This window comes from Ciconia boyciana, chromosome 1 (assembly GCF_034638445.1).
Source record: "Ciconia boyciana chromosome 1, ASM3463844v1, whole genome shotgun sequence".
Taxonomy (NCBI): Eukaryota; Metazoa; Chordata; class Aves; order Ciconiiformes; family Ciconiidae; genus Ciconia; species Ciconia boyciana.
In genome coordinates, this window is record NC_132934.1 from 212,582,653 (window position 1) to 212,608,952 (window position 26,300).

The following is a 26,300-nucleotide window of genomic DNA, read 5'->3' on the forward strand; positions in this document are numbered from 1 at the left end:
TGATCCTTACACACATGATACAATTTCTGTAGCAAATTCACATATACCCTCAGGCCCCTTTCTGTCATTGTAAAGTAGTATAAAACTACTGCTATGTCCAATTTAAATATAAAGGGATAAAACAGCAGTAGAAGAAAATTTCTGGCTATTTCTGGAAGCTAGAGAGGATCTAGTGCTTATGAAAATGTCTGATGAAGGTACCAGCCAATCCTAACTCAAAATTTGACACTTATGTGCTTTATAATGGAATTCCAAATACCTCATAAAATGATTACTGGCTGAAAATAATACTTGATAAAAGTTATGATTGGAGGGGGGGAATAATTTATGAATGACACAGCAGAATTTGAGCTGAACTTAATAAAAATCTGAAATCCTAGGAGTGATTTTGATTCAAATATATGTGCAAATATTGGTACAATAAAATGGTAACCCAGCTGTATTTAACATGAAGGCACTATTTGAAGTATTGAATCTAACCTGTGCTTCTAGCTAGAGCAGAATTGTCTTTGGTTCTGAGGAAAGTAAATAAGGACTAAAACCAGAATGTTGCATTTCTGAGAGAAAAAAAATAATCCTTCAATCTTCTGAATTCTTTAGCAAATTGAATTAATCTATTACAATGAAATAAATTGAAAGAAAATATAATATTTTTCCCCAAAACGCTGGCCTGGTGCCACCCCAACTCTTCTTGTTGCAACCTTGAGCAGGTCACAACTTCTTTTTTTTCATAATCTTCAAACAGAGGATTAAAACCCCACCTGCATCCCACTTCCTTTATCTCCTGTTTACAGTCTAAATAAACTTTTCAGAGGAGACTCTACACCTTCTTGGCTCATCTCAAACAGGGACTAACCCTCCGTGCAGCCTCTAGGCATACTCAGCATAAATAATAGATAACCAACAAAAGCAGCTCCCTGCCTTTTCCTGGCTGCATTCACCCTTGTAACCAGTCTTCAGAAGTGAGAGATGAAGGGCAAACACTTCCACCATGCACAAAGGTTGTGCTGTGTGAGTGTTTGTGTGTGTGCAATGACAGGATCTAAACTCTTGCACAGCATTCCTGTAAGTAAATACACCCAGACTGATGCTTTCTCCACCTGTACTGGCAAACCAGTTTCGGTGCGTTGGCCTTCCGGAGCCTGAAGGCTGAAGCATGGCTGAGCTAACAAGTCTTGCCGAAAAGTAGGGTGTGCTTGTTTAAGCCTGGTGCCATGCTTCTGCAGCCTCATAATTCATACCAGCAACCAGCCCAGAGACTGAAATAAAAAATCCTACAGATGTTTTTGATTTAAGTCATGTGTAGGTTTTACTACAACATAATGGAAATCCAGTCTGTCCTTCAGCATGCTACCAGCCTTCACCCCACAGCTGCTGGCATGAGGTTTTGGAGGGTGACCTGAAATTGTGTTAGTTACCCCCACAGTTCACTGTTTGCTCCTTTGAATTTTTGCAGTGTTTTTAGCATGGAAAAGAGCCACCTATCTTTTCAAGTGAGAGTCGATCTCTAGTGTGTTCTGCTAAATGGCAGAATGCAAAAGAAGCAGAGGAGCAGCAGAAAAAGCCTGCGCACATGGATCCAACTCACTCCCTCCGGATCGGTGCAGTGTCTCAGTCACTTTTCTGATTCCCACATCCAGGACCCACTAGCATGAATGCTAGTCCTTGTCCTCCAGAAGGTTGCATGAGAAAGCAAAAAGGACAAAGGAAATTCCTCGTTTGTATACCAGGAGTCCAGAGTTGGTCTAGGAGGTAGAAATGCCTACTGTAATGCAGTCAAAAATTTCAGATCACATCCAGGAGACCTTAAGGTCACACCAGAGTGACTTGCAGGTGTGCTACCAGAGGACTTTGAGCTTTATTTTACTTCCAGAACAGAGACTGGAGCCCAAACTGTCAGGGAATAATTCAGATTTCAGAAAATCCTTCTGAATTTCAGAATGTGTTATTGCCTGAAATGACTGTGTGTTTCCATATCCTGCTAATGACATGACCTTGCTGAGACCCAGGACACAATCAGCACAGCTACCAAACTGTCATAAAACACTTACATTTATTGTCCTTTGCTACTGTTTTAGTTACTCATGGATTTTTTTTTTAAATAACAGCCATTTTAATGAAATGTCTTTGTATTAAAGGGTCTGCATAACAGTAATTGAATTTGAAATGCAACTGATAACAATATCAGTAAAAATATTAGCAGAGCCGCTCCTCATCATACACAGCATCTCTTTACCCCTCTCCCTACGTTTCATTTACAACTCTAATTTCTATTTTTGAAGTTGCAAGTCAGAAACAGACAGCATACTGCACTATATACTTAGGAATGGAAAAGTCCCTGCAGCCTTTAAACTGTTAGAAGAAAATATATTTAGAAGCTTGAATATGTTCCTATTCACATTTTCAATAGAGGACACATCAGCATTTGTTTTTTTGGTTTTTTTAAAAGGTCTTAAACTCAGCTGTAAGACTTTACTCCAGGCACAAACTTGGCTAAAAAGCATTTTATCTGTTGTTTAAAATACTTTGGATCATTTTTGCATTCTAGCTTAGTTCTGAGAACTTCCTGGGGCAAGGCTGGGGCTCTCCTTCAGTTAACACTTTCTGCCACACTGAACAGATCCTTTTATCCTTTTAGGCAGTGCGCCTTTATCACAGGGTGTCTGTTTGGGAGTGTTTACATGCACCTCTTGGTTGAAAATACCCACCAAGCTAATATCTAGAATCTGAGAGAGTCTGACCTCAAAGACAGCTCATATTGCATCAAACTGGCACAGTGAAATCCCATGCAGAGATATCCAAGCCAGCTCAGACACTGACAGAGTAGATCTAGCATGGAAATCCACCTGGATCGATGTTTTCCATATGTCTACAGCCAATTACCACAGGTAAAAGACCATATTAATGCACCTCTGCAATGTTGAGCTCATTTAGCACTAGCTTGAGTCCCTGCACAACCCGCCATGCAGTGATTGATTTCAAGAGGGGGCCCATTAATGGCTACCAACAGGAATAAAAATAGAAAAGAGAAAAGAACAGTCACAACCATGCAAAAGCCTCTCCCATAGATTAAAATCAGAGACCTTGTCCCCTGGCAGCAGGATTGCTGCAGAGACTCACAACTAGGCAGCAAGGCAAGATGGCCATCAACCAGGCTTGCATGAGAGCCACCCAGCTGAACCTCACTGACCGTGTCCCTAGGGAGGGCCAGACAGCTAACCCAGAAATGAAGCTCTTTGCCTAAAGGAAATGCTGCCGCCCTTATTGCCTGGATGATCACACTGTAGGGAAGGTCGAAGCTAAATGAGTGGAGCAGAAAAGATAAAAGCTGCATGAAGCCATAATCCAGACCAGGGGTCCATCTAGCCACTGTTTCTTTCCAAGAGTGGCCTTTACCAGATGGTAAAGGAGAAATGTTAACACAATATTTACCCAGAATACTTTTTCAGCTGCTGACAACTCTGGACTTCCCTGAGTCAGAGATACTTTTTTTTTTTCCATTTACTAACCCTGGACAGATTCTTCTTCCACAAATTTGTTTAACTGCTTTCAAAACCCATGTAAACTTTTAACACCCACAGTGTTCTCTGTCAATGAATTCTATGGCTTTGCTACCAGTTAAATAAATATCTCCTTATGGATATTTCAACCTGCTGCTTATTAGTTTCATTTGATATCCCCAAATCCTTTCATTAGAAGAGATAGCAGACATTGCTCCTTGGTCATTCTGTTTCTCTCCTGTAGTTAGGAAACAGGACATAATCTCTTACATCTCGTAACTGATTTTTCATCATAAGAAAAAAGGCCCTGCTAGACAAGCTCTTCAAGCCAAATGCATATAGCTGAACTACTGCTAACACTAATTTAATTTCAGAGATGGAAACACCACCACCCATCTTTCTATCTATCTGAATGCCTCTTGGCTGTAACACCTACAGATTTATAACTGAACTCTGAAAAAAAATGCAGTTCAGGTCAAAGTTGTTTTTATTACATTTTTTCTTGACAAAAATGACACTGTTTTATGCTGAATAAATTTTCCAGTCAAGCCAAAAATACATTTAATTCTAATACATTTTGAATTAAAATAAAATCAAATGAAATAAAATAAAAGGTTAGACAGTCAGGGAAACAAAAATCAAAACAACAGTCTGCTGTCTTATTATCCAATATCACCTCCTAGAGAAACACTTCAACTAACCTCTGCTTCCATCACAGAGCTGTTGCACTTTGTATAATGCAATGCTCTTCTTAAATTGCAGTCAAAATCTCCCATTGCTCAGGAAATCCTCCTCAATCACGAGACTAGAAAGAAATCCTGCCTCTTGCTTTGACTTGATGAAATCTTTAATGAATCATAATAACAATAGAAACTAATGCAGGTGCCTGTAAGATCACCGCTGAGCAGCGCTCAGGACAACTACAGAGAGGAGACCCTGGTCCACAACCTGTACCTGACGCTCCAAACAGCACGCTCACTGCAAGGTTGCTCTGACCCAATTAACATTTACTTCTCTTTGAGGAAGTGAAACAGCTTTGGAAGGAAAGAATAAAATACATTGATTTCATAGCCCCTCCAGTTTAATGGTCGGATTACTCCTCTGGAAGATGTGGGCTCGTGTTCCCCAGAGAGAGAAGGATGGTGAATGCAGGTTCCCCTTCAGAGGTGAGCTGAAAGGTGATTTCACCACTACTTTCCTGAATGAAGGAAGCCCTGATTTACTCTTTTCCCTTTGCCACTGAAAAGCAATTTGGACCTCATTTTGTATCAAAAAAATGTTTGCTCAGCTTTCGCATAGTATTCTGAAGTCTTTTTAGACCTGAAATTTGTAGACAGCAAATTTTTATGCAGTGATGCAGCCAGCACCCCATTGAGAAATGCTCACAGGGCAAGGGAGACTTAAAAAATAGCTTATTTAAACAATTATCAGTCAAATAAAGAAACTGTGTAATTTAAATAAATTGCCACATATATTGAAAACTTTCAAAAATTTACTACTGCCAAGTGCACTAAGCATTTATATTTTAAATTATTGATTTCCAAAAAAAGCTTAGTAAGCAGTTAATATGAGGCAATTCTTAGCTGTAGGAGTGAATTTGTTACTAAAATTTCAAAACTAATGCCAATTTCAAAATCAATAACTTGACCTTATTATTATTATTATTTGAAGCTATACAAAAGCTGAAGTTTCATAAACTATATGAATGCTCACTGCATGGTATTGACTTGGTATTACTTAAAATGTATTCATGATGACCTCATGCAACATGTCCAATAATATCCAGGAGCTAAAAAAGGTGGTAAATTCCACATCAACTCCAAATACCATTCTCTACATCTTCACCTTAGGAAAAAAAACTCCATACAGTTAAAATTTCTCACCTATCTACTCAAAGGTTGAGCCAACAACGCCACTACAAAGTGCTGTTCTTTTTGTGTCTGATAAAATTCAGAGAGGTTAAGGATGCTTCACAGACAAACCCAATGCAGTGTGAAGAGAGAGGCAAAACCTCACTTGGTTTAATGCCTCCCAGGAGAGCCTCACCTCCTTACACACTCTGAGAATGGGAAGTAGTTATTAGCTGATGGTAGCTCATCTCACAGGGTGTAGCCATATGGGGTTGAGGGAGGAGTAGCTAACACCCAGTCAGTTTGCACAAAGACAGACTCAAGCATAAACTTTTAGAAAAGTCAAGCCTAAGTAGATCTATAACAGGAGGACCTCTCCTTTTTTTTTCTTGTTCTTTTTTTCTTCATCACAAACATCCTGAAAGCAGGATGATATCCTGACGCTGTATAATGCTTTTGGAGGTACAGCTGTTCTAAATCATTTATAATGAACTGATTTTCTGCGACATCAAGCCCTCAGTTATTGCTTGGCTACAATAACTCAAGGCTAATTAATTCTCTTTTGCTAGGTAAGCCACACCTATAGAATCTTGCACAGAGTTTACGATCTTTCACTTTGCACATTATTCCTTTTAAAATGCCCCTTGCATAAGATAGACTCCTCTCCCCCCAGCATAAGTCACATCATTTTCAAGCAGAGTTAGGGACTGTGATACACAAACATCTGTCAAGGTAAGGCTGCTGGATTAGGGATGAGCCCTTCCCTTTGCCAGACACACCAGTATAAAACACAAATCAAAACACTTCTCCACCCATAAAGGACCATTTTGTACTTATCAGACCTGAGATTCCTACCTTAACTTACCGGAAATCAAGTACGACTTTACTAAAAACAATAGAATTGAAATAGTGCAGAACAGACACAAGCCTGAGGTCATTCAGGCCAGTAGCTCTGCCAGATAAAGTCAGCAGTCACTGGCCAAACGCCCGATTAGCAATCGATCAGCCGGTAGGCCCGACAAGCCCGTGTTTTTGTTTAAATGCTTGTGTTTGATCGCGAGCTCGTGAGAGCGAGGGGACGGCAGAGGAAGCAGGCAGTGAGGTGTAGGCAGGAGAGGGCAGGAAGGGGAGGGGGAATGCAGAGGGTGGGCAGCCGGGTGGGCAGGACGCTGGCAGGCGCTTGGGAAGGCTTCCCTGAAATGAGCTCTCAAACTTGTGTCAAATTTTCTTTATTAAACTCTTTTGCGAGTTCTATAGGAACTACTATTTCCTTTTTCTATTCCTCCCTCCCAAAATTAAGTTACTTCTCCCACCCTGCATTTCTTCTCCCTCTGCATATCTCATCCGGCTCGATCCTCAGCTTTGGTATCCTTTGCTCTTACCACATTTTTCCATTCCTCCGTCCGTTCTCTAACTCCCCAGTTATCCTCAGTCTCTCTGCGTCTCGTCTCCTGCCACTGCCATGTACGATGCTTTCCTTCTGAAACTACTCCCACTAGCCACCGAGCACTGAAACTCCCAGCGCATCCAGCCTCTCTCGGCAGCTCGGCTTGATCTGGGCGGCTCTGGCAGCCGGCGGAGACAGCAGCCTCTAAAGGTGGCCAGAAGGAAAGCTTCTGCTCACAGAACAAGCGTTCATGTCTGCCCTTCAAAGCCAGAGGCCAAAGTGGGACAGCGGAGAGGCGAAGAATGAGAAAAACGACGTGTAGGTAGCTGTGGGGTGTTGTGAGAAGAAGGTGTTGGGATAAAGAAAGGGGAAAGAAAAACAAAACGCAGTAAAGTCTGAGATGAATGAAGGCACCAGGAAGCTGCAAAGCTCCTCCCAGCTGCAGGGCTGCTCTGCAGGTAGTGGAAGATGCCCCAGGCCAGGCTCTGTAGGTGTGGTAGAGGGCAGGGATGGCTTCGCAGCCCTGACTTACCCTCCGAGCCCTCCGGTTTCGCTGGCTCCAGCGCCATGCGGGGCCCTCGAGGCCCAGAGCCGGGAGGAAGAGCAGCCGCCTCGGCCGACCTCAGCGAGTCCGGGCCGGGGAAGGACGAGGCGCTTCCTTGGGACTGAGATACGCTCTGCCTGCTAAGTGCACCACACCACTGGGTTGTTCCTCACCGGTGGTTCAAATCCTCCCAACCGACACTAGCACTGTCTGAAGCGTATTCAGGTTTGTGCAGGAAAACCAGTTACAACAGATAACCCAGAAGGCAATTCCAGATTCAGTATTTTTACAAGAACTTTTCATCTGGGCCTCTCAAAGTGCTTTGCAAATATGAACTCGTTTAAGCTTCACAACAATCCCCCGTGAGGCAAAGATAATGATCACTATACCCATTTTACAAATGGGGAAACTTTAGCACAAAAGAAGAAAAGCCTTGCCACAGATCAGGCATAGCAAGTTGAGAAGAAAACTAAGCAGTCCTGCCTCCCAGGCGCTTGCACTAACAAGTAGAAAACCCTCCCTTCTGCTCCGGTTTGATTCAGAATAGCTATTCCAAACAAAGGTGTAGCGTTAAAAAAAATGAAGGAGGAGAAAACATGTAGTTCAAGTTCAGTAAGAAACTTCAGCAGCTTCAGAGCATCAGTACCATAGGCTACACACTTAACATAGAGTTGGCTGCAACTTTGGGTAGAATGCAAATAGGTATGTATTAAAAAAAAAGCTTGCTTTTTGTAATGGTATGATTCAGAGTAACATGCAGAATGGGATGATGTAAGCAACACATCCAAACAAAGTACTCACACATCTCGCAAGGCTGGTATTAAAACTCACATGCCATGAGGAAATAAATTTAAAAGCCCTGCTCTAACATCTGCAGTAAAAGCGGAGTAAAGAATGTGACAACAATGATGAGGTACTGTCAGGAAATATGGTTTGGCTAAAGTCTGAAAATCCAAAGTGTTTACTCAAACCACAGCCAAGAGTTTTGACAGCGTATGAGCAGACTGTCTCACTGTGTATTACTGGTTTTGGCTGTCAGAAGCAAAAAAGTTGACCAAGCTTTTTCTTAAAAGTTTTAGAATCAGATCTTTGCTGGTTATAAAGAACTTAAATTTTTAATGATAGTTTAAGTCAGTTTCTTTTTCATGCAAAATCTTATTTTCAGGTTTGGTGGGAATTGAAAGAAATGAAGAATTCAGCAGTACCACAGAGGGTTACACCTGTCAAGTACAGGAACAGATGTGAAATATTTTTTCTTTGACTAATGCCATACTCCATAGAGAGCTGATGATTTCTCAGGTATGTAACCACAGAAGGTTTCTTACTCCAGATAAATTATCACTGAGCTATTTAAATTTGTAACTGCAGTAGCAGTACAAACATGTTGATGAAATAATCACCTGGATTTAGCGGCATGGTGCTGTTCTGCTGCTGCAGCAGTCTGTGGCGATTGTAATTTCAGGCAGGATGGGTGCTAAAGGAACTCTTGGGAGAGAGCCCTGTTAACCAGTTCAGTACCATTGCATGAAATACCTACTGCAATGGGCATTATATAACTGCAGTGTACCTCAAGTCCTAATAACATGCTACTTTGCGTGAGTGTTATTTGCAAGCAGTGGTTTCAATTAGTGGAAAACAGCTCAGACACTTATAGGGGGAAGAAACTGAACCTTTGTGTTACAAAAGAAAACTCCTCCAAAAATGTCCATCACTACTGTCTATAAAGAGGCCCATACATTCACCAGCTTCAAATACTACAAGCCAGAGAAGTACCTTTTTCTTCCCATTAAATTCTATTCCATTTACCTGAGAATTTAGCAGTTAAAACATGAATTCACCTTCCTTTCTTGCACTGCATAAGAGAATTTTTACAGCCTACCAAATTATTTTCAAAGTAGGAAAAGCAGAAATACAATTAAATTCAGAGACACGCTGGGGCTCTGCAGTATCAAATAAGGAATGTAAACTTCACACAGGAAAAAAGAGAAAAAGAAGGATTCAGCTAAAGAAAAGTGAAGTGGTGAAAGCAACAGAAAAGAGAATTACACGGTAACATATTCCATTGATGAAAATAAGATGATAATTTCAAACTTGAGTCAGAGTAAGCCATCTTCAACTTTAAAAATAATGAATGAAAATCGGATTTTGATTTTGTGACCTGCCTTTTTTCATGTGGATCCCCTGTGGTAATTCTATCCTTTTTTTATTCTACAGTAGCTCAAAAATTATACGCACAGATACACAGACAAACAGAGTTAATAAGATCAAACTTCCTAACACAAACCAGGACAGAGTGAGCAGTCAATAATTCATGATCTAATTTATGACTGTCTGCAAAGCAAGCATGTTTTGCCTAATGGGGTGAATGTCTCTTATTAGCTTACTACTAAATTATGTACTGAACTAATAGCATTGTCAGAGGCCTGTAAACAGTGCAGATATGAATCAGTGTTTTGTGGCAGCACTGTAATTATAATAACATCCTGAACAAGCTTTATGCCATTGCAACGCACATAGACCTGGTACTGATAGGCTTAATACAAGATCAAAAGTTAACAAACAGGGACTTAGGCCGTGAATCACAAAGCAGACACACTTCTGTTTTGATATATAATGACGGTGAAATAAAGCCAGTTGCCCAAGCTGCATTAGAGACACCTGACACACTTGTAAAGAACATGATCTCTTCTGGGAACAGCTCTTCACATTGATCTGAAAAAGCCCCTAGTTTTTTCCTATTATCACTCTTAATTCACTTCTTCTTAGTAAGCAATCTAGAGCTACAAATGGATACCACCAGGCAACAACTGTGTGCCTGTTGGAGGGATTTAAGTTTCAGACTTTTCATCAGAGGCAAAGCACTGTCAGCACAGCCCGTGGGGCAAAGACTGAAGGGGGTCCTTCATCTAGCCGACTCCCAAGTGGGGACTCGCTTCTGTTTCCTCTCCTCCATTTCTTCTTTTCTTTGAGTTTCTCAGGTAAACTGCACACAGTCCTTATACCAGTGTGCTTCTCAATTCCAGTTTTCAAGCTTTGAACAAATAGCATGAAACTGTAATATTTCCTCTCTGGTTCATCTTTAGTGAAACACAGAAATATTTTAAAAAATCTGATCAGAATGCAGTCTTTACCTTTAAATTCATTTTTCTTAGTTTTATTTTTTATTAACAAAATATGCATGAGAAAGAGTTTTATCTTCTGAAACCAAGAGTTCCTCTCTTGCTACATATACCTAGCTAAATTTATAATCCTTTGACACATCAGTGGCTTAGTTGGTAACTGAAGGGAACTCTAATTTGTTTAAAACCTTTGCTGGTAGGCATTTAGCTGAAGCCTGTAAGGCACAGAAATACGAGAGAGAAGGAATCACTATTCTATTCCAAGCTTTCTCCCTGATTTCCTAGATGACTGAGGGCAAGTTATTTCGGTCCTTGTCTCCTCCCATTAGCATGTGTATTATGTTCCTTCCCCCACACCAAATCACTTTGAGAGCTGGGGGAAAAAAATCCAATGGGGCTAACTATTACAGTGATGGTAGAACAACAGCGCATGCCTTAAAAATGCTGCAGTTTCACAATCCTAAACCTCCTGACAATCAGTAATTAGAGTAATACCAGGAAAGACACATTTACAAGGGAAAGATAAACACTGCACAGGCGTAGTAGTTTTTAACCTATGGTATTCAGATAGCTGGGGGTACGTGTGCTGTTTCTGATTAGTCTGCCAAAGGTAACTTGCAATCGATCTACTTTTCTCAACGTGTTTATGTTCTCCTTACAAATATTCATGCTCCTAAGGAAAAAAAACCTTATAGGTTCACAAATGGAAAGAGACTGGAAACCAGTTTCCTAGAAGAAGAATGAATGAAAGAGCTACAAGTCCGGGCAGCTTACCAGGGCAGTGTGCCTCCAGGCACAACCACTTTCTTCCCTTTGACTCACCCCTCATATAAACCCTCTTTCCTCTTGAGTACAGCTCAGGCTCAAATACCAAGATAACCTTTGGTACAACATTAACCCTTGAAATTCAAGCTCAAGGCCATCCAAATCTCTCTCACAGCCCTGTGAATACACTCATTCATATTCAGTCACATATGCAGTAACTGATTTTTGAATCACAGTTTCAGTAAGATTCCTGCGACCATGGGATTGGTATGAAACATAAGATTTTAATCCTTGTTCTATCCAAGACTCTTTTATTTGTTTTTTAGATTCCAAGGCCTTTTAAAATTCACATTTTCAAACTTGCCTTCACAAAAAGGAATGATGTATTTTCTGAAAGCAATAGATAAGGAACTCATATGACCCACTTGTTTCTGTAGACAGAGTTTTGAGAAAAATATCTCCACCATAAAATTGGAATTGGACTGTGAGAAAATATAAACAGAAAGAATGATTTTTGACTCAAAATAGTTTTGGTTTCCGATTGCTGGAAAGAAATCCATATTTTGGGAGTCTCTGCTCTTTTGAACTTGGTCATAATTGAAAGCTTTTCATTATTCTTTTACTTTTTTTTTTTTCCTAATCAAGTTATACCACTACACTGTGCTTCTAGTTCCATAAGCTGATCACTCTTGTTCTCACAGAGTATGGTGAATTTTTTAGATGTGTGTTGCCTTTTAGAAGCCAGAATTTCACTTGTGATCAATAAGTGTCAGTAGAAGGAACTGCTGAGATAGTATATTGAAGTTCCTTGCTTTATCTAGGCAATTGAGCCAACCACTGTATTTTTTTCTCTGACGCAAACTCAAATAAAACAAAAAAAGGCACTGAGCCATAAATTACTGGAATTCTCTTTCTTCTAGAGAGTAAAAGAAGTCTAAATTCAGAGCTTCTTTATTAAAAAGTAGATGTTTGCCCATGGACAACTGACACTTGTGGGACAGAAGCAGAAGTTTTTATGCATCAAAAGTCTTAAAAGATCAAACTGTTGAAAGAAATTCTCCTTCATCTCAGTATGAATGGTTGCTACTCCTAGAGGTTTTATATTCTCTGTCACTAACTTGAAACGCAAAGCTTCAAAGAAACATGGTATGCAGCATTCAGAAAAAAACTAATTTTCAGTTAGTCCCAAGTTTATTATAGTCAAATTTAGCTAAAGTAATCAAATCCGAAATTAATTCTTTTGTATTCCATGAAATTATTTACTATATATTATTTACTACATATGAAATTATTTTCTATCGATTATATGGACATCATAAAAGATTCCACAGCTTTCTGTATTTTGCAAGATTAGGAGATTGTGCCACTTAACTTACCTAAAATGTCTTCTAAAATCTGAATTGTGCAGTGTATTGGTTCTTATACCAGTTCTAGAAGTCACTGCATTTCAGGGAGGATAATATGTAAACATAGTAGTTACTATTTCCTCAAGGAAGGCAGCAGAGGGGGAGGTGGTGATCTCCTTTCTCTGGTGACCAACGATGGGATGCGAGGAAATGGAATGAAGCTGCATGAGGGGAAGTCCAGGGAGGACATTAGGAAAAGGTTCTTCACTGAGGAGGTGGTCAGTCACTGGAACAGGCTCCCCAGGGAAGAGGTCATGGCACCAAGCCTGTCAAGTTGAAGGGCATCTGGGCGATGCCCTTAGTCATACGGTTTAATTTTAGGTAGTCCTGCCAGGGACAGGGAATTGGACTTGATGATCCATATGGGTCCCTTCCAACTTGAGATATTCTATGATTCTATTATTAATATTTGAAAGTTCAAAAGGTCTTTCAAAACCAGGAATGTTTTATTAAAATGAATGTAGTCTAAAGTGGCTGATAACTTTTACTATTTTTTAAGTGTTGCTGTGGAGATACGGGCCATGAAGTGATACAAACCCACACTATGCACTGTCAATAAAAGTACTGTTCTCCACTAAAGGAGAGAAACCCAGGAACTTAATCACCTTTGTTCCAGTCCCACACACAGGTCTTATATATAAGAATAATCTACAGAATCAGAGAACGATTCAGTCTGGAAGGGACCTCTGGAGGTCATCTAGTCCAACCTCCTGCTCAAAGCAGGGCCAACTTCAAAGTTCAATCACATGACTCAGGACTTTGTCCAGATGAACTTTGAATCCCTCTGAAGACAAGGATCCCATAACCTCATTAAAGAGATTTTTTTTTTCCGCAGACCCAATTGGAATTTCCCTTATTGCAACATGTGACTGTTGCCTCTAGTCCTTCCTCTGTATATCACTGCTGACCTCCGTGCTGGTCTTCATTGCTGTCGGCACACACTGCTGACTCAGGTGCAAATTACAGAATGACAGTATCATTTAGGTTGGAAAGCACCTCTTGAGATCACCTCATCAAACCCTCCCTGCTGAAGCATGGTTAGCTAGAGCAGGTTGTCCAGGAACATGTCTGGTCAGGTTTTGAATATCTCCAAGGATGGAGACTCCACAACCTCTCTGGGCAACCTGTGCCCAGAGTCAGTCACCCTCACAGTAAAAAAGTGTTTCCTGATGTTCAGATGGCATTTCATGTGTTTTAATTTGTGTCCATTGCTTCTTCCCTGTCACTGGGCACTACTGGTAAGAGTCTAGCTCTTTTGTCTTCATTCCCTCCCATCAGGTATTTATACCTGATATTTATGTACTTATAACTATAAGTTGCCCAAAGGAACTCCCAGGTCCTTCCCTACAAAGCTGTTTTCTAGCCTGGCAAACCCCACCCTCTGCTACAATAGAGTTAGTCTTTCCCTGGTGCAAGAGGTTGCATTTGCTTTTGTTGGAGTTACGTGAAGCTCCAGTTGACCTACTCCTCCACTTGCCAACCCATACATACATGTAAAAGATTTGGAAGGGTCTGTAGCTTTAAGTCAATTTCTTGCAGGTCACTTTCACAATTTCGCTATTTAAAGAACTTCACTCAGCTGAGTTAGATGAAAGGGACTTCATGTAAAAATGCAGTAAAAGTGATTTTACAGGCTTTTATGATTTAAAAACAGAGAGTAGATTTAGAAGCCAGTTCAAACAGTCCACACTGCTATATAATATAGAGTGTCTGCAGGCAGAGTCTAAAGTAAAAATGGACACCAGAAAGTATATAGTTTTACTGTCCATAAACACCAATCTCCCATTCTCAGGTTATTGCTATTCTTGGCAGATGTTACTGCATGTTGTTGAATTTTTGTTCCTATAGAGTGGCCTTAGCTGATAAACTCTCTGTTATGTAAAATGAATTATCATGTAGGTGAGTCAGTGGAGACTGCCCCAGGATAGTTCTTCTATTCAGTGGCATATCAGTAACGATCACCAATACATAAATTTTCAGGTGTTCCTAAAACATGGCAGGATTGTCTTTGCTAGCATTGTAGCAAAGTGACGCACATTTACCAGCTAAAACAAAGAAAGGAGGAATCTTCCCCTACGAAAAACGTTGTGAAATAAAATAAAGTCTCACTGTCAAAACCTATAAACCTGTTGATATGGAATTCCAGACAGAATTTTTTCTGGAAATCATCGTGAGATCTTTTGAATTATTTCTGCCATTTCACTATAAAATACTGAAAAAGCAATGTTTTATAGTGTTAAAGCATCATGTAAATATGCAGCTTGTGTTTGACTGTAAGACTGAGAAAGATGGGTCAGTGCAAATTCTCATGTACTACAAAGTTTTAGAAGAGCTTGTGGGAAACTGAGGCAGAAAAAAACCCCCTCTGAGCATTGAGGAGCATACAGAACTCCAGATACTCTGTATAATATAATTCATACCATGTGATATTCAGCTAAAAAAATTTAGATTTTCCTATTATTTACTGTAAACCTCATAGGATTAAGTCAAACCATTTCCCTAATGGCAGTTTCAGAGACGTATTTCAAGGTGCTTGCAGTTTTCTTTGAAGTAAAAAAGTTCTGCAGATCCAATTTGAACTATTGCATTCAGGTATTCAGTATTAACAAGAAAGGAGTTTGGTGTAAACTATGTTTACAAATGAGAATAGGAAAAACAACCATGCCAAATATATGCTCATCAATTGTAACATTGTACTTCAAAATGTGCTAACATACTATACTCTAAGAATATTACCTAAGTCTTAGTTAATAAGATAACTATACTTGTACTACTGAACGTTTATTACAAAACACAAAGTTTGCCAGGTCCAATCTTAATATGGATTAATTAATTGCCTTAGTATGCTATCTTTTGTGGGTTTAGAAGGTCTTCCTAAGACCTTTAAACCACAGTAATTACTAAATAATCATGAGTTAAATTTACAATAGTTAATTAGTGTAACAGTGAGTTATGAAATACTTGATTTCATGCAGCGATAGCATGACACAATACTGCAATGGCTTCTGTCTTCTTAATGGCTTAAACTGGAAAAGCTTTCAACAGTAATTAAAAACTCTACTAAAAAGATATTATTATTTTTTCAAGGGATTCTTTCTCATTTGTAGAAAGGCAGATGCAGGTTTAAGACCCCCTTATGCTGTTCAGTGTCAAATTTGATAGCATGATTTCCAAATAGTGCTCTTTCCTCCTGCTCTGTTTTGCATGAAGCTCATTTGGCCCAGTGCAGCCATTTACAATATAGATCACTACAGCTGAACTAGTTGAAGAAACTACTTTTCGTTTGAGTCACCAGTGAAAATATAGGCCCTTTTAAGATGTGATTCTTCTGTTCTATTTTAGACATTGACTTTAGGATGAGATGAATCACAACCTAGAAATGCTTAGGTTTTTCTTCACTGACTATTAGGACACTCTAAGATGACTAGCTTAGGGGTAGATAGCTGCATTTTAGTCATAAAGTTATGTGACATTATTCCTACTCCTTTTGTCTACAATCTTATTTAGACCATAAATTCTTCAGGCACTGCCAACCACCATGACTCCTCGTCACCATCACAGTAAAAATAAGAATTGTTTCCAAAATAAAATTACCAACCTAATATAAGAAATACCCCAAACTTGCTCTAAAAACTGGCCAATTCCCTCTACTTTTAACTTTGAATTAAAGGAAAAGGCTTTGGCAAAAAAGGTATTGTCACCATCTGGTCACATTTCATGAATTTTAGACCATCTGTTTTTGGCAAAGGCTCCCAGATCTTAGATTCCAGTGCTGAGATCATGACAGCTTCAGAATTTTATCCCAAGCCTTTCCAGCTAAATTGCCTTTTCGGAGCCTCAGCAGGCTTTGCAACTGACAGATGTGTGGCAGTCTCTGTGACAGACAGAAGCCTTTCTGCATTCAGTCCATAAGGAAAGAGAAGCACAAGCACTTCTGTGGTTCCTCTTGTTTAAGAGATTTGCTACCATGTATTTGAGAAGCACAACAAGTGACCTGTGTGTCCATCTCAGGAGCTACAGAAGTAGACTACTCTGGAGGTGACTCAGAATATAGAGCATAGCATCATCCTCACAGAGCAAAAAAATATTTTGAAAGAGAGGTAAGCCCACCTCACTACTGCAGTCAAATAACAGGGAACGTCTACAAATAGCTATGACTATTTAGCAATGGCTCTGTAGTTTGGGAAGTCTTGATGGCCTTAAGGTATAACACCAATGCATAGTTCTTCAGCCATGAACATACAAAGACCAAGCAGAGAAGACTTTCATGCTGATATGCCTGTTTCCTCCTTCTGCCCCATCTTGCCTTTTGTACTAAATGAAAAGATTGGTACAAAGATGGAGGTGGCAGCAGCAAATGCCCCTTTATACAGGACTTAACTAACCTCATTCAGTTGCTTTAAGCTACTTAAATCAGCTCTCCTGCCTTAGCAGAAAGGAGACTCTAGTCATTTCATTTACTCCCCCTGATCCCATGAAAGACCCGGTTCGCATTTGTCTTAGAGAATAATTTATAATAATGATGCATTTTCTTTCCAAGTGTACATAATGAGCTAGATTTTACCTGAGTCTTCCATCCTCTGCTGCAGCTCCTCCTGGTATAATCTTAGTAATGAATATCCCAGGATCGTCCCCAATGTGTGGGTTATCTGTTCCTCCAGCAATACTGAACCCCAGGCCAGAATTCCCCTGAAAAAATAAAAAAAAGTAAATGCATCACCAGATGCTAGATTTCTACAGAATTTATTTGCAGTGCATGAGCAAAGTATCCTTGCTTCTTAGAGAAAGCACTTTATTTGGCAACACAATACTTGAAGGCGGGTGACTCAGTCAGAAAAAATTAATTGTCAGTTAAAGAACAGAGGCTGTGAACACAAAGATTTCCCAGAGTTAATGGCAGAGTTAATGGATGCTCCTACAGAAACAGGATTTGACCTAAATTTAATTGTTTTCAAAAGGAGTCACATAAATTAGCATCTGAACTCCAATATGAATTTATCCAAGTCAATGAGAGCTAGAGGCTGAAAACACTTCAGAGCTTTGAAAAAAGACTTTAAAAACCACCCTCATTTATAAACAGAAACAGTGAATAACATTTAGCTCTGAAGTATTTTAGTACACCATTTTCTGTTGAAAAATGATCATTTCTCAGATTCACCTGCTTTAAAAAAACCCAAATCCACAAACCAAAACTATTTCTTTCATCTTACTGATTTGCTAGAATGAAGTATTTGAAAGGCACATTATGAGGGTCTACTCAGTAATCCTACTTACTGCTTTTACTACTTGTGAGAATATCATGAAAGATAAACAGGCATGTAAACACATACAAACACTTGCAAATTAAGTCACTGTTTTTCACATACAACTCAAACCCACAATTCTAACCCTTTTTTGGAAGTATATATTAGTTATTACACTTTTCTGTATAAATTAACATTAAGTACATATTAGTTATTGCACTTTTCGGTATAAACTAACATTATTTTTTGCAAGGGATTCTTTCTTATTTGTAGAAAGCTAGATAGGGGGGGGTTAAGTCTTAAACCCCTCCTATGCATAGGGGGTTCTTAAAATTCAACGCAATACTTGATCCTTTATGTCTCTCTCATCCCAAAGTATTTTTATAATTAGGCATTTTGGCTTATCACAGTAATACAACACTATTGATACTGCAGAATATGTACACTACTGTGAATGAAATATGTTCAGGGCAGTAAAAATACTTTCTCTTATTTCATCAGCTTCTCAGATTATTGGGAGTTTGTTTCCTTCACTGCTGCTTGTGGACAGGTATCCGGTTCAGTCCTAGTGAGGAGTTACTAATAAAAATGGCAACTTTATACTTTTTTTTTTAAATTTAAATCAAATCAAATTTCTGTGGGTTTGAACTGTACTTCAATTAGTAGGTCAGGCATGCAATGCATTTTGTGTGTGAAAGTCTGCATGTTGCCTGCCTGCAGCGTGTCAAATTCTCAGTTCTGTTATCAGTCTTCTACATTCACAAGCGGTGCAGTTCTCATTACTCAAGAGATGTACATGCAATCTGCAGCTCTGCTATCAGCATATAATTATGAATAAATTTTCAGTACTGAACTAATTTATAATCCAAGGAGAAGGATTTAGGACTACACATATCTTAGTGCTTCGCAGCTACCTATAATATGAAAAACATTATAATACTGAAACACTGGGTATATTTTCTGTAGTTCATAAACATCTCCAGGCCAGCATTATAAATCTTTGATTTAATCTCCCTTTCATCATTAGGATCATCTCAGATTCAAGTTATTTTCCCAATATTTTAACAAATGCCTAATTATACAGTGCACTCTACACCATCATGCACTCTAGAAATACTTTAAGAATATTTTCCTGTAAGTTCTTCTATATGTCATATTATTAATGAAGCTAATCTTCCAACACATAAGAATGAAAAAATGCAAACTCATACACACTTCAGGAAGCCTGGAACAAAAGCCTTAAAGTGCTACTAAAATCAAGGACAAATTTCTAGAAAGTTTGAGTAAGTAATACTTGATTTTTAATCAAGTAGAATTTCTTTTTCAAAAGAAAAAGAAAACCTAAAAAAATTAAAATAAAATTGTTGGTTTTATTCTTAACTCCAAAGAGATTTAAAAAAATATGCAATAACCTGTGTTTCTGAATAGAGGTGGATTTCCAAATCCCCAAAACCTACTTTTAATAGGGAAAGAGGAAGAACAGGGTAGCAAGGAGAAATCTGGACATAGTTTTTAGTTGGTTAGGGAACAGAAACAGCTGTATCATAATAAAAAAGTGTGCCTGAAGAGCTTTAAAAACCATCAAAGGTTGCCTGTTATGTGGGGTGTGCTTAGGTGTTACAGTTCTTCACATAAATTTCATTAGATTTCTTAGCAGGAAATAATTTCTGAAAAGGTTTCACACTTTCCCTGTACTCTTTTCCTCCTACCGTACTTTTTTCTGATAACTTTTTAGAGCTAAAAAATATAGCAATGCTGACTGTAAGCAGTGATGTGGTAAAACTGCTACAGACTTCTCAGGAGAATCAGTGCTAGCCCTTGACATTTATCCATAAATGTGCATCTGTTATACTGCAAGACTATTCCGATTCTTCCTCTTAGGAATAACCTTTTAAAAGAACAGGGCAGCACTCCTACTGGAAGTTTTGTATCCAGAAAATTTCAAGCAATTATTGTGGCTGCAGTCCTTGACTTGATCAACAGGATCTACAAGGTGTCCCACACTAGCTGCCTCAGCAGCTAGGTATATCCCTGCAAGGCTTTCCTGCACCAGAAACTGTACTGCAAAAGCTAAGAGCAATTACAGTTTTTTTCACTGTGGTTCTCGAAGGATCTGCATTGGCTACATGGAAAAATCTTCTGTCTTTGTACTTCAGCTCATGGCCAACAAGGCTAAAAGCATGGCTACCATGACTTATGGGTAACTGGCCTTTTAGAGCCTTGGGGTGAAAAATAATGTAATAGGAACATTCTGGTTAAAAGCTACTGTACTTCAGATCTGAGCAGCAATACTGTTGTACAGATCCCTCCTCTCCCTCATGCTTTGTCCTGTCTTACTAGTGTGCAGGCTCATCAGCATATGGTTGTTAGATTAAAAACTCATCATAGTTGAAGAGCTATAACTCCAAGTTCCAATTAAGTACTGTCTACTCGCACAACACTTCCTGAACCTTCTGCAAGGGTTAGCTCCCCACCCTTTACTTTTTGCATCTCCTTTGTCCCCATCCCAGAAAAAAAGAGTGTGTTAATTATCTTCACAGCTTTTCTCGGCGTATGTCTGTCTCCCTGTCATTTCATGTTAACCAATGGAAATGTCTGCCTTCCCTCAGCCCAAAACAGCAGCTGAACCATCACTTAGCCACTGCATTTTCCAAGGTGGAACATTCACGCTTTCTCTCATGCTGACTCTCATGTTTGGGAGTGGTTCCCCATAAATATCTGTCAAGTTAATTCACTGCCCTCTTTCTATTCCAAGCCTTACTTCTCTTGGATGCTTACAAAGCAAGTTAACAATGAGCTCAGAGGCCCAGTGACAGTGCAGATAAATGGTTAATAAGAACTAATAGCAGCTGATATAGAGGAGAAGAGGTGTAAAGCAACAGAAGTCTTCCTCCTTTGGGATACTCCATTGATACTTTTTAATTAAGATTCATATTTAGGTCTAAATATGCTTGCCTGCTTTGTTTCACGATTCTTCGGTAGAAGAGATTTAGCCAAAGATCCCAAAACATATGTAGGGGACAAAAGACTCTGAACAAGTCTCAGACCTGCTAACTTTAATGGCATTGCTCAAACATTATTATTCGCATGTCCAAATACATAAGCGTCCAGATCCAAATAATTTTATGTTCAATTCATATTAGCTAAATTATCTCTTGACCTAAATCTTGCCATCTCTTTGTCCAAGTTCTCAATTGCTACTACTATAAAAACCTCATATAATTAGTTACCAACTATACAGGGAAGATTTGCATAAAATTACTCAGCAATAGATGCATGAATGTATTTTTTTAATTGTTAGTTTAGTTTCTTACTAGCTTCCCCAGCTTTTATTGCAAGGCCTCAGTCATGCACACAGACAAAAGGCTTAGCATAGTACAACATGCCCAGTTTGGCTTAAGAAAATGTTGCCTCAGTTTCCTCCTATTCATGCTGGATATCTCATGCTTCTCAGGGATTTACCATCAAGCGCAAATTTCTCTCTTGGCTCAGCTTTACTTTTCAAAGAGAGAAACTTAGGTCAAACTACCAAACCAAAATAATTCTCCCAGCCCAGCCCCAGAGGCCTCCTTCCTGTTCTCCTCTGAAGGGAAGGTCAGTACTTCTTCTTAAGGTTTACTACACAAGCCTGCCTCCTTTATGCCTTTCTCAGATGGGGCTTTGCACCTCCACACAGATCACCTGAGTTCTTTATAGCTCAGCCTGAGCAGGGAAGAGGCCCGGCTGTAATTCTTCTGGCCCTGGAGCGGCAGACAGCCTCCATCAAAGACAGAGTATCACTTCAGATGACTGGTGTTATACCTTCTGCCAACACTGAAACACAGCACTTAGGGTCAGAATAAGATGATGGATGATTCACATGCCAGGGAAAGAAAATAAAACTTGCAAGTTCTGGCCAGTTTGAATCTCTTCCCTCAAGACTTGTTATACTGCCAACATAAAGATCACAAAAATAAAGTAAGAATCCCCACCAGGTAATGGTTTTGGGCAGCCAGAAGGCCATTAGACCCATCCTTCTTTTTACTTAGCCTTCCATCTTGCTTTCTTCTACTTTTACACACCACTATGAGCAGTCATATAACAGGCTGCATCTTCATAGGTTGCAGCATTTTTCTTCTATCAGAGAGTAACCCTCAGAAGTGCTCCACACTGACTTCCATGGAAACAGAGTTAAGTTGACCCTGAGAAGTTCTGAAGTTATTTTCCCATGACATTACAGATCTCCATGGATGATAGCCTTCCATACACTTCTACAAATTATTTCCTCCTTATTGTGTCTCATTTTTTTCTTTTTTTTCTGCTCAAGAGATGTATTTTGCCTTAGAGCAGAGTTTGATTACAAATTATGTAAACTCATTCAGTCTTTAACAAAATCACAGAAGAATATAAGCCCAGGATGCAGAAATGAGATCAGAAATGCACATCAAGGGCAGACTGAGTTTCTCCATATATGGGCCCAAAAGATTTGTATTTTACCACACTAAATAAGCATACCACAATCACATAGAGGTTGTTTTCCATTTTAATTTCTTTTTTTTTTTTTTTTTCCCATTCTAATCAATCAGGTGACAGCAGAACACAGTGTTTGACACCAGCTTCACACAGACTCTTTTTGAATGACTTAATTACTTCAGTGCTCCTAAAAGAATTTCTGATAATCTTCTGAAGTGACATGATTTTGAAGCTCTCTGACATTTAAGTTAGAAAAAAAATAGACATGAACTGCACAGAATTCACTTAACTGTTGCTGCAACCTCATCCTCTAATGGCAGTGTACTAGGAAGCCTGTTTCACAGAATCCATCAGTCAGCAAAAAGTCCAAGACAGAACGAGGAGCTGTATTTCCCAGAATGGTTTCCAGAGGTTGAAAGCTGTTTCAGGTGACAACACATACTCCCACAGCCTCCATTACTGAAATGATCTCTGTGTTTATTTTTTTTTTACTTAAAGGTTTAAGGGACCTATTTTCCTTAGCTGTTACAGAATATAAGTTAGTGTTAATAAAGCTGTAATGTGCTGAACTACTCAAATAATAAATAAATAGTAGCATGTAAATAAAAGAATTGACGTAAGTCAAGCCTACAATGCTTTCCACTGGTTTCAAGGGTTTTGTCCCAGTAAGAACATCAAGTTTCCATCATATAAGATTGTTTTCCTGCTTCACAGTAAATTTAAATCCAAACACAGTATCACAGAAAAGTATGATAACTCTTCCATTAGGCCCTAAGAAATGCTTCTTATCAGTAAATACAAGGGAAGTTAAGAGTGGTCACAGCATACATGTTTGTGGAGGAAGCATTCAAGTCCATTCATGAGATCATGTAAAAGAGAATCAAAATTCCTGACTCTCACTGCCTTTGTGAGCTTGCATTTGTTGCTATTTCTTTGTGGAAAGTTTTATTGCTAGGGGAATAGTGGAGAAAGGGAAAGGGCCGTGATAATATACACCTGCAAAATGCTGCAAAATTTTGAACAAAAGTGATAGGGAAAAAATGGTTAATTAGATAATAAATAGCTTAATCTGTGATTTGTAATCTTGCAATAATTCTGTTCTCCTATAAAATTTTGAGACTTTAAAAAAAATCTTCTCTTGCCAAATCACATGTTCATAAGAAGCAGAATTTTGCGTATTAAACACAAACAGAAATGTTCTTTATTCTTAATAGTGTACCTAAAATAGTTATAATGTTATCTCAAGATGTTGTTTGTTTTTGGTTTTGTTTTTTTCCCTGTAGGCTTTCTACCTCTACTCTGGTGTTCACAGCCATATTTTGGAATGCTTTTCTCTCTCACATCTTTTACAGATGGCTTTAAAGTATGAATTGTTGCCTAAATTTGCAGTCAAGAGAAAGCTCAAGAGAAAGCTCATTTAGTCAAGAGAAAGCTCACAGAATGATACCTGATTCATTCTTAAATAATGCTATACTTTTTATTTGTCTTCCTGTATTACAACTTTCAATGACCCTATCAACTTTGTTACTTGGTACTCCTTAAAAAGTTGTCTGTTGAATTTTACAACGGGAATTATCCTTCAGCTTTTTAAGAGCACTAATGATCTGTAAGTTCAGTAAATCCTAACCTTTCTTTAATCTAAGCAATGCTGGTTTTCTCTTGTTTATGCAAAATTTCAAAATACTTTAATACAAAGGCAAGTCATATCCTCTATAGTCCATGTAGACTTGGTATGTCTACATACCAAATTTGACAGAATTTCAGAATTTGACATACGTGCATCAAAATCCTAAAGCTTTTCAGCTTTGGCTGCTACAGGCAGGGCACTTTATCACTCTGTGTAAGTAATGCACACTTTTCTGATGGTGGTGTTGGCTTAGGAATTATGCTATGTTTGTTAAAAAGGAGATTTACTTGTTTTTGCTTTTCAAGTCTTCTAATGCAGCACCTTCCTATCAGTAAATGTTGCTGTAAGGAAATGTTAATTCGTAAACTACTGTTGAGTTTATTTCAGATGGTGGAAAAACATGTCCCTTACTTGAACTATGAAACATAGAGAGACACATAATTTGAAACTTGATTTTTTTAATACATTTTAGTAAGTTTTTTTAATCACTGAGTACTCATTTTTAATTTTTATGTTTCTGCTTAAGTGAAGTCATACCTCTGAAACCTTCTTATAAAAAGTAAAATATGAAACTAATATTTGTTTTCTGCAGATATGCAAAACAGTTTCGCTGGAATACTCAGCAAATTTCTGTTATGTCCAAAATTAATCTCTCACAGGGTACCTTTTTAATGACAAAAACAGTTTTACAAAACAGCAGTACCTAAGTCCTGGCTAAGGCTGCTACCAGCTTTGGCTCCCATTAGAGTTCTTCCCTCAGGATACTTCCATTTCAGATGAAAAAAACCAACACCTTCTCCCATGAGACAAAAAAAATAACACCTCCTTCCATAAACCACATACATCCTTGTTCTAGAATATTAGGTTTCTCCAAGTACTACTCAACAGCATGAGAAAGTGAAAGCTGAGAATGAGTCAAGCTTAGAAAACTGTGGGGAATTAATTTTTTTGGCAAGAGTCAGGGGAAAAAAAAACACTAAGGGCTGTGGGGCAAGTAGAGTGAATCAAGTAACATAGTCACAAATGAGACAAATGATTGAAAACTCTGACCCTAATTGACAATCATGGGAGGATTAGAAACAGACCAGGATTTGCTGCTGCTCTGAAATAGTCCTTCATAGGCTTTCTCTTTTTCTCTGTACTAAAGCATATAAAATTACTTAGTTTGGCACCTAAGATGGTTATATAGAGGGAATACCTCTAGATATACCAAGTCAAAGAAGAGGGTGATCATCTGAGATTGCTGGAAAGATCAGCGGGTACTAAGTACTTCTGCAGACTTTGTTCAATAATATTTTTCTCCACAACGTACTTCTCACCTAAAAAATACAAGTCTCCTTTATTCACCTGACAGTGAAGTGATACAGGATTTTTTCTACCTTTCACTCAGCCATGCTTAGTTTAACAGCACATATATAATGGGAGTGTCTTACCCATCACTCAACAATGCCCAGTTCAACAGCACACAGCCACGTTGCAAGCGACAGCTTAGCAAGTTAATGCTTCATCCCACTGAAGTGATCAGGTGATTTTATAATATGCAAAACACTTCCATCTTATTCATGATTTTCATAGAAAATGTTTGTTAAACCTACCTACTCAAGGGTCTAAGATCTTTAAGATAAGACAGGATTCTGCTTTGCAGTTCTTTCACAATCTGGCATTTATACTAGCATTGTGTTTATATTCTGAAGAGAGAGTGATACATGCTAAATAACCAAACCGTTTCCTGCCATACAGTATGTGGTTCTTTGGCCACCTCCCACTCTACTACTAGACCTTTCTAATCCTGCCACATCTAATCCTGTCTTTAAACTTAAATCATTCCAGCAATGTTTTCAGGTATTTGCACAGGCTATATTATACCGTACTTTTCTTCTACTGTGTTTTCTCCAAAGCTCAAGTTTCAAAAGCCTAAACATCAAAGCCACATTTCTGTCTCATTCAGAGAACAAGGACATTTGCATATTTATCAGAGTGCTGTTGAACTCTTTTGTACTTTCAAATCTACTCAAGAGTAACATAATTCATGAAATTCTCACTTCTCCCACGTATGCTGGCACACTCCCCAGAGTCAGAGTTTTGAGACTCCATAGTTATATTATGCTCCATATGGTACAGATTTTCATCTCCCATGGTGCCATTTGTTGTTTTCAAGCCCCTTATCAGGTTCAGCACATTCATTACAAAACCACAATACACACGACTACAACTGCTTTGACTACATCTGCTTCGTATGCTTACTCTCACTTGTTATCTGTAGAGGGATATTGTTCTCAGCTCTGCCCAGATGAAGGACAGCATTCAAGAAGGAGAATTTTAAAAAAGATCCAATGGATTTGGGTTTTCATAATACAGGTGAAATCTACAACACTGTAAACCAGCAAATCTAGACAAGGAATGAACC

General features: G+C 38.7%; 1 protein-coding gene across 8 annotated transcripts in view; it reads right to left on the reverse strand.

The window, feature by feature from the left end:
- The window catches only part of DLG2 (discs large MAGUK scaffold protein 2), a 1,049,275-nt gene that overhangs the window by 338,177 nt on the left and 684,798 nt on the right, over nt 1-26,300 (reverse strand). For 7 of the 8 annotated variants that reach the window (XM_072850809.1, XM_072850805.1, XM_072850803.1 and 4 more), the window contains one exon: nt 17,136-17,260. In XM_072850809.1, coding sequence (XP_072706910.1) covers nt 17,136-17,260 — 125 coding nt within the window. Of the gene's footprint in view, nt 1-6,732; nt 6,992-17,135; nt 17,261-26,300 lie in introns of those variants that run through there. The other variant, XM_072850807.1, reaches the window with a different exon arrangement.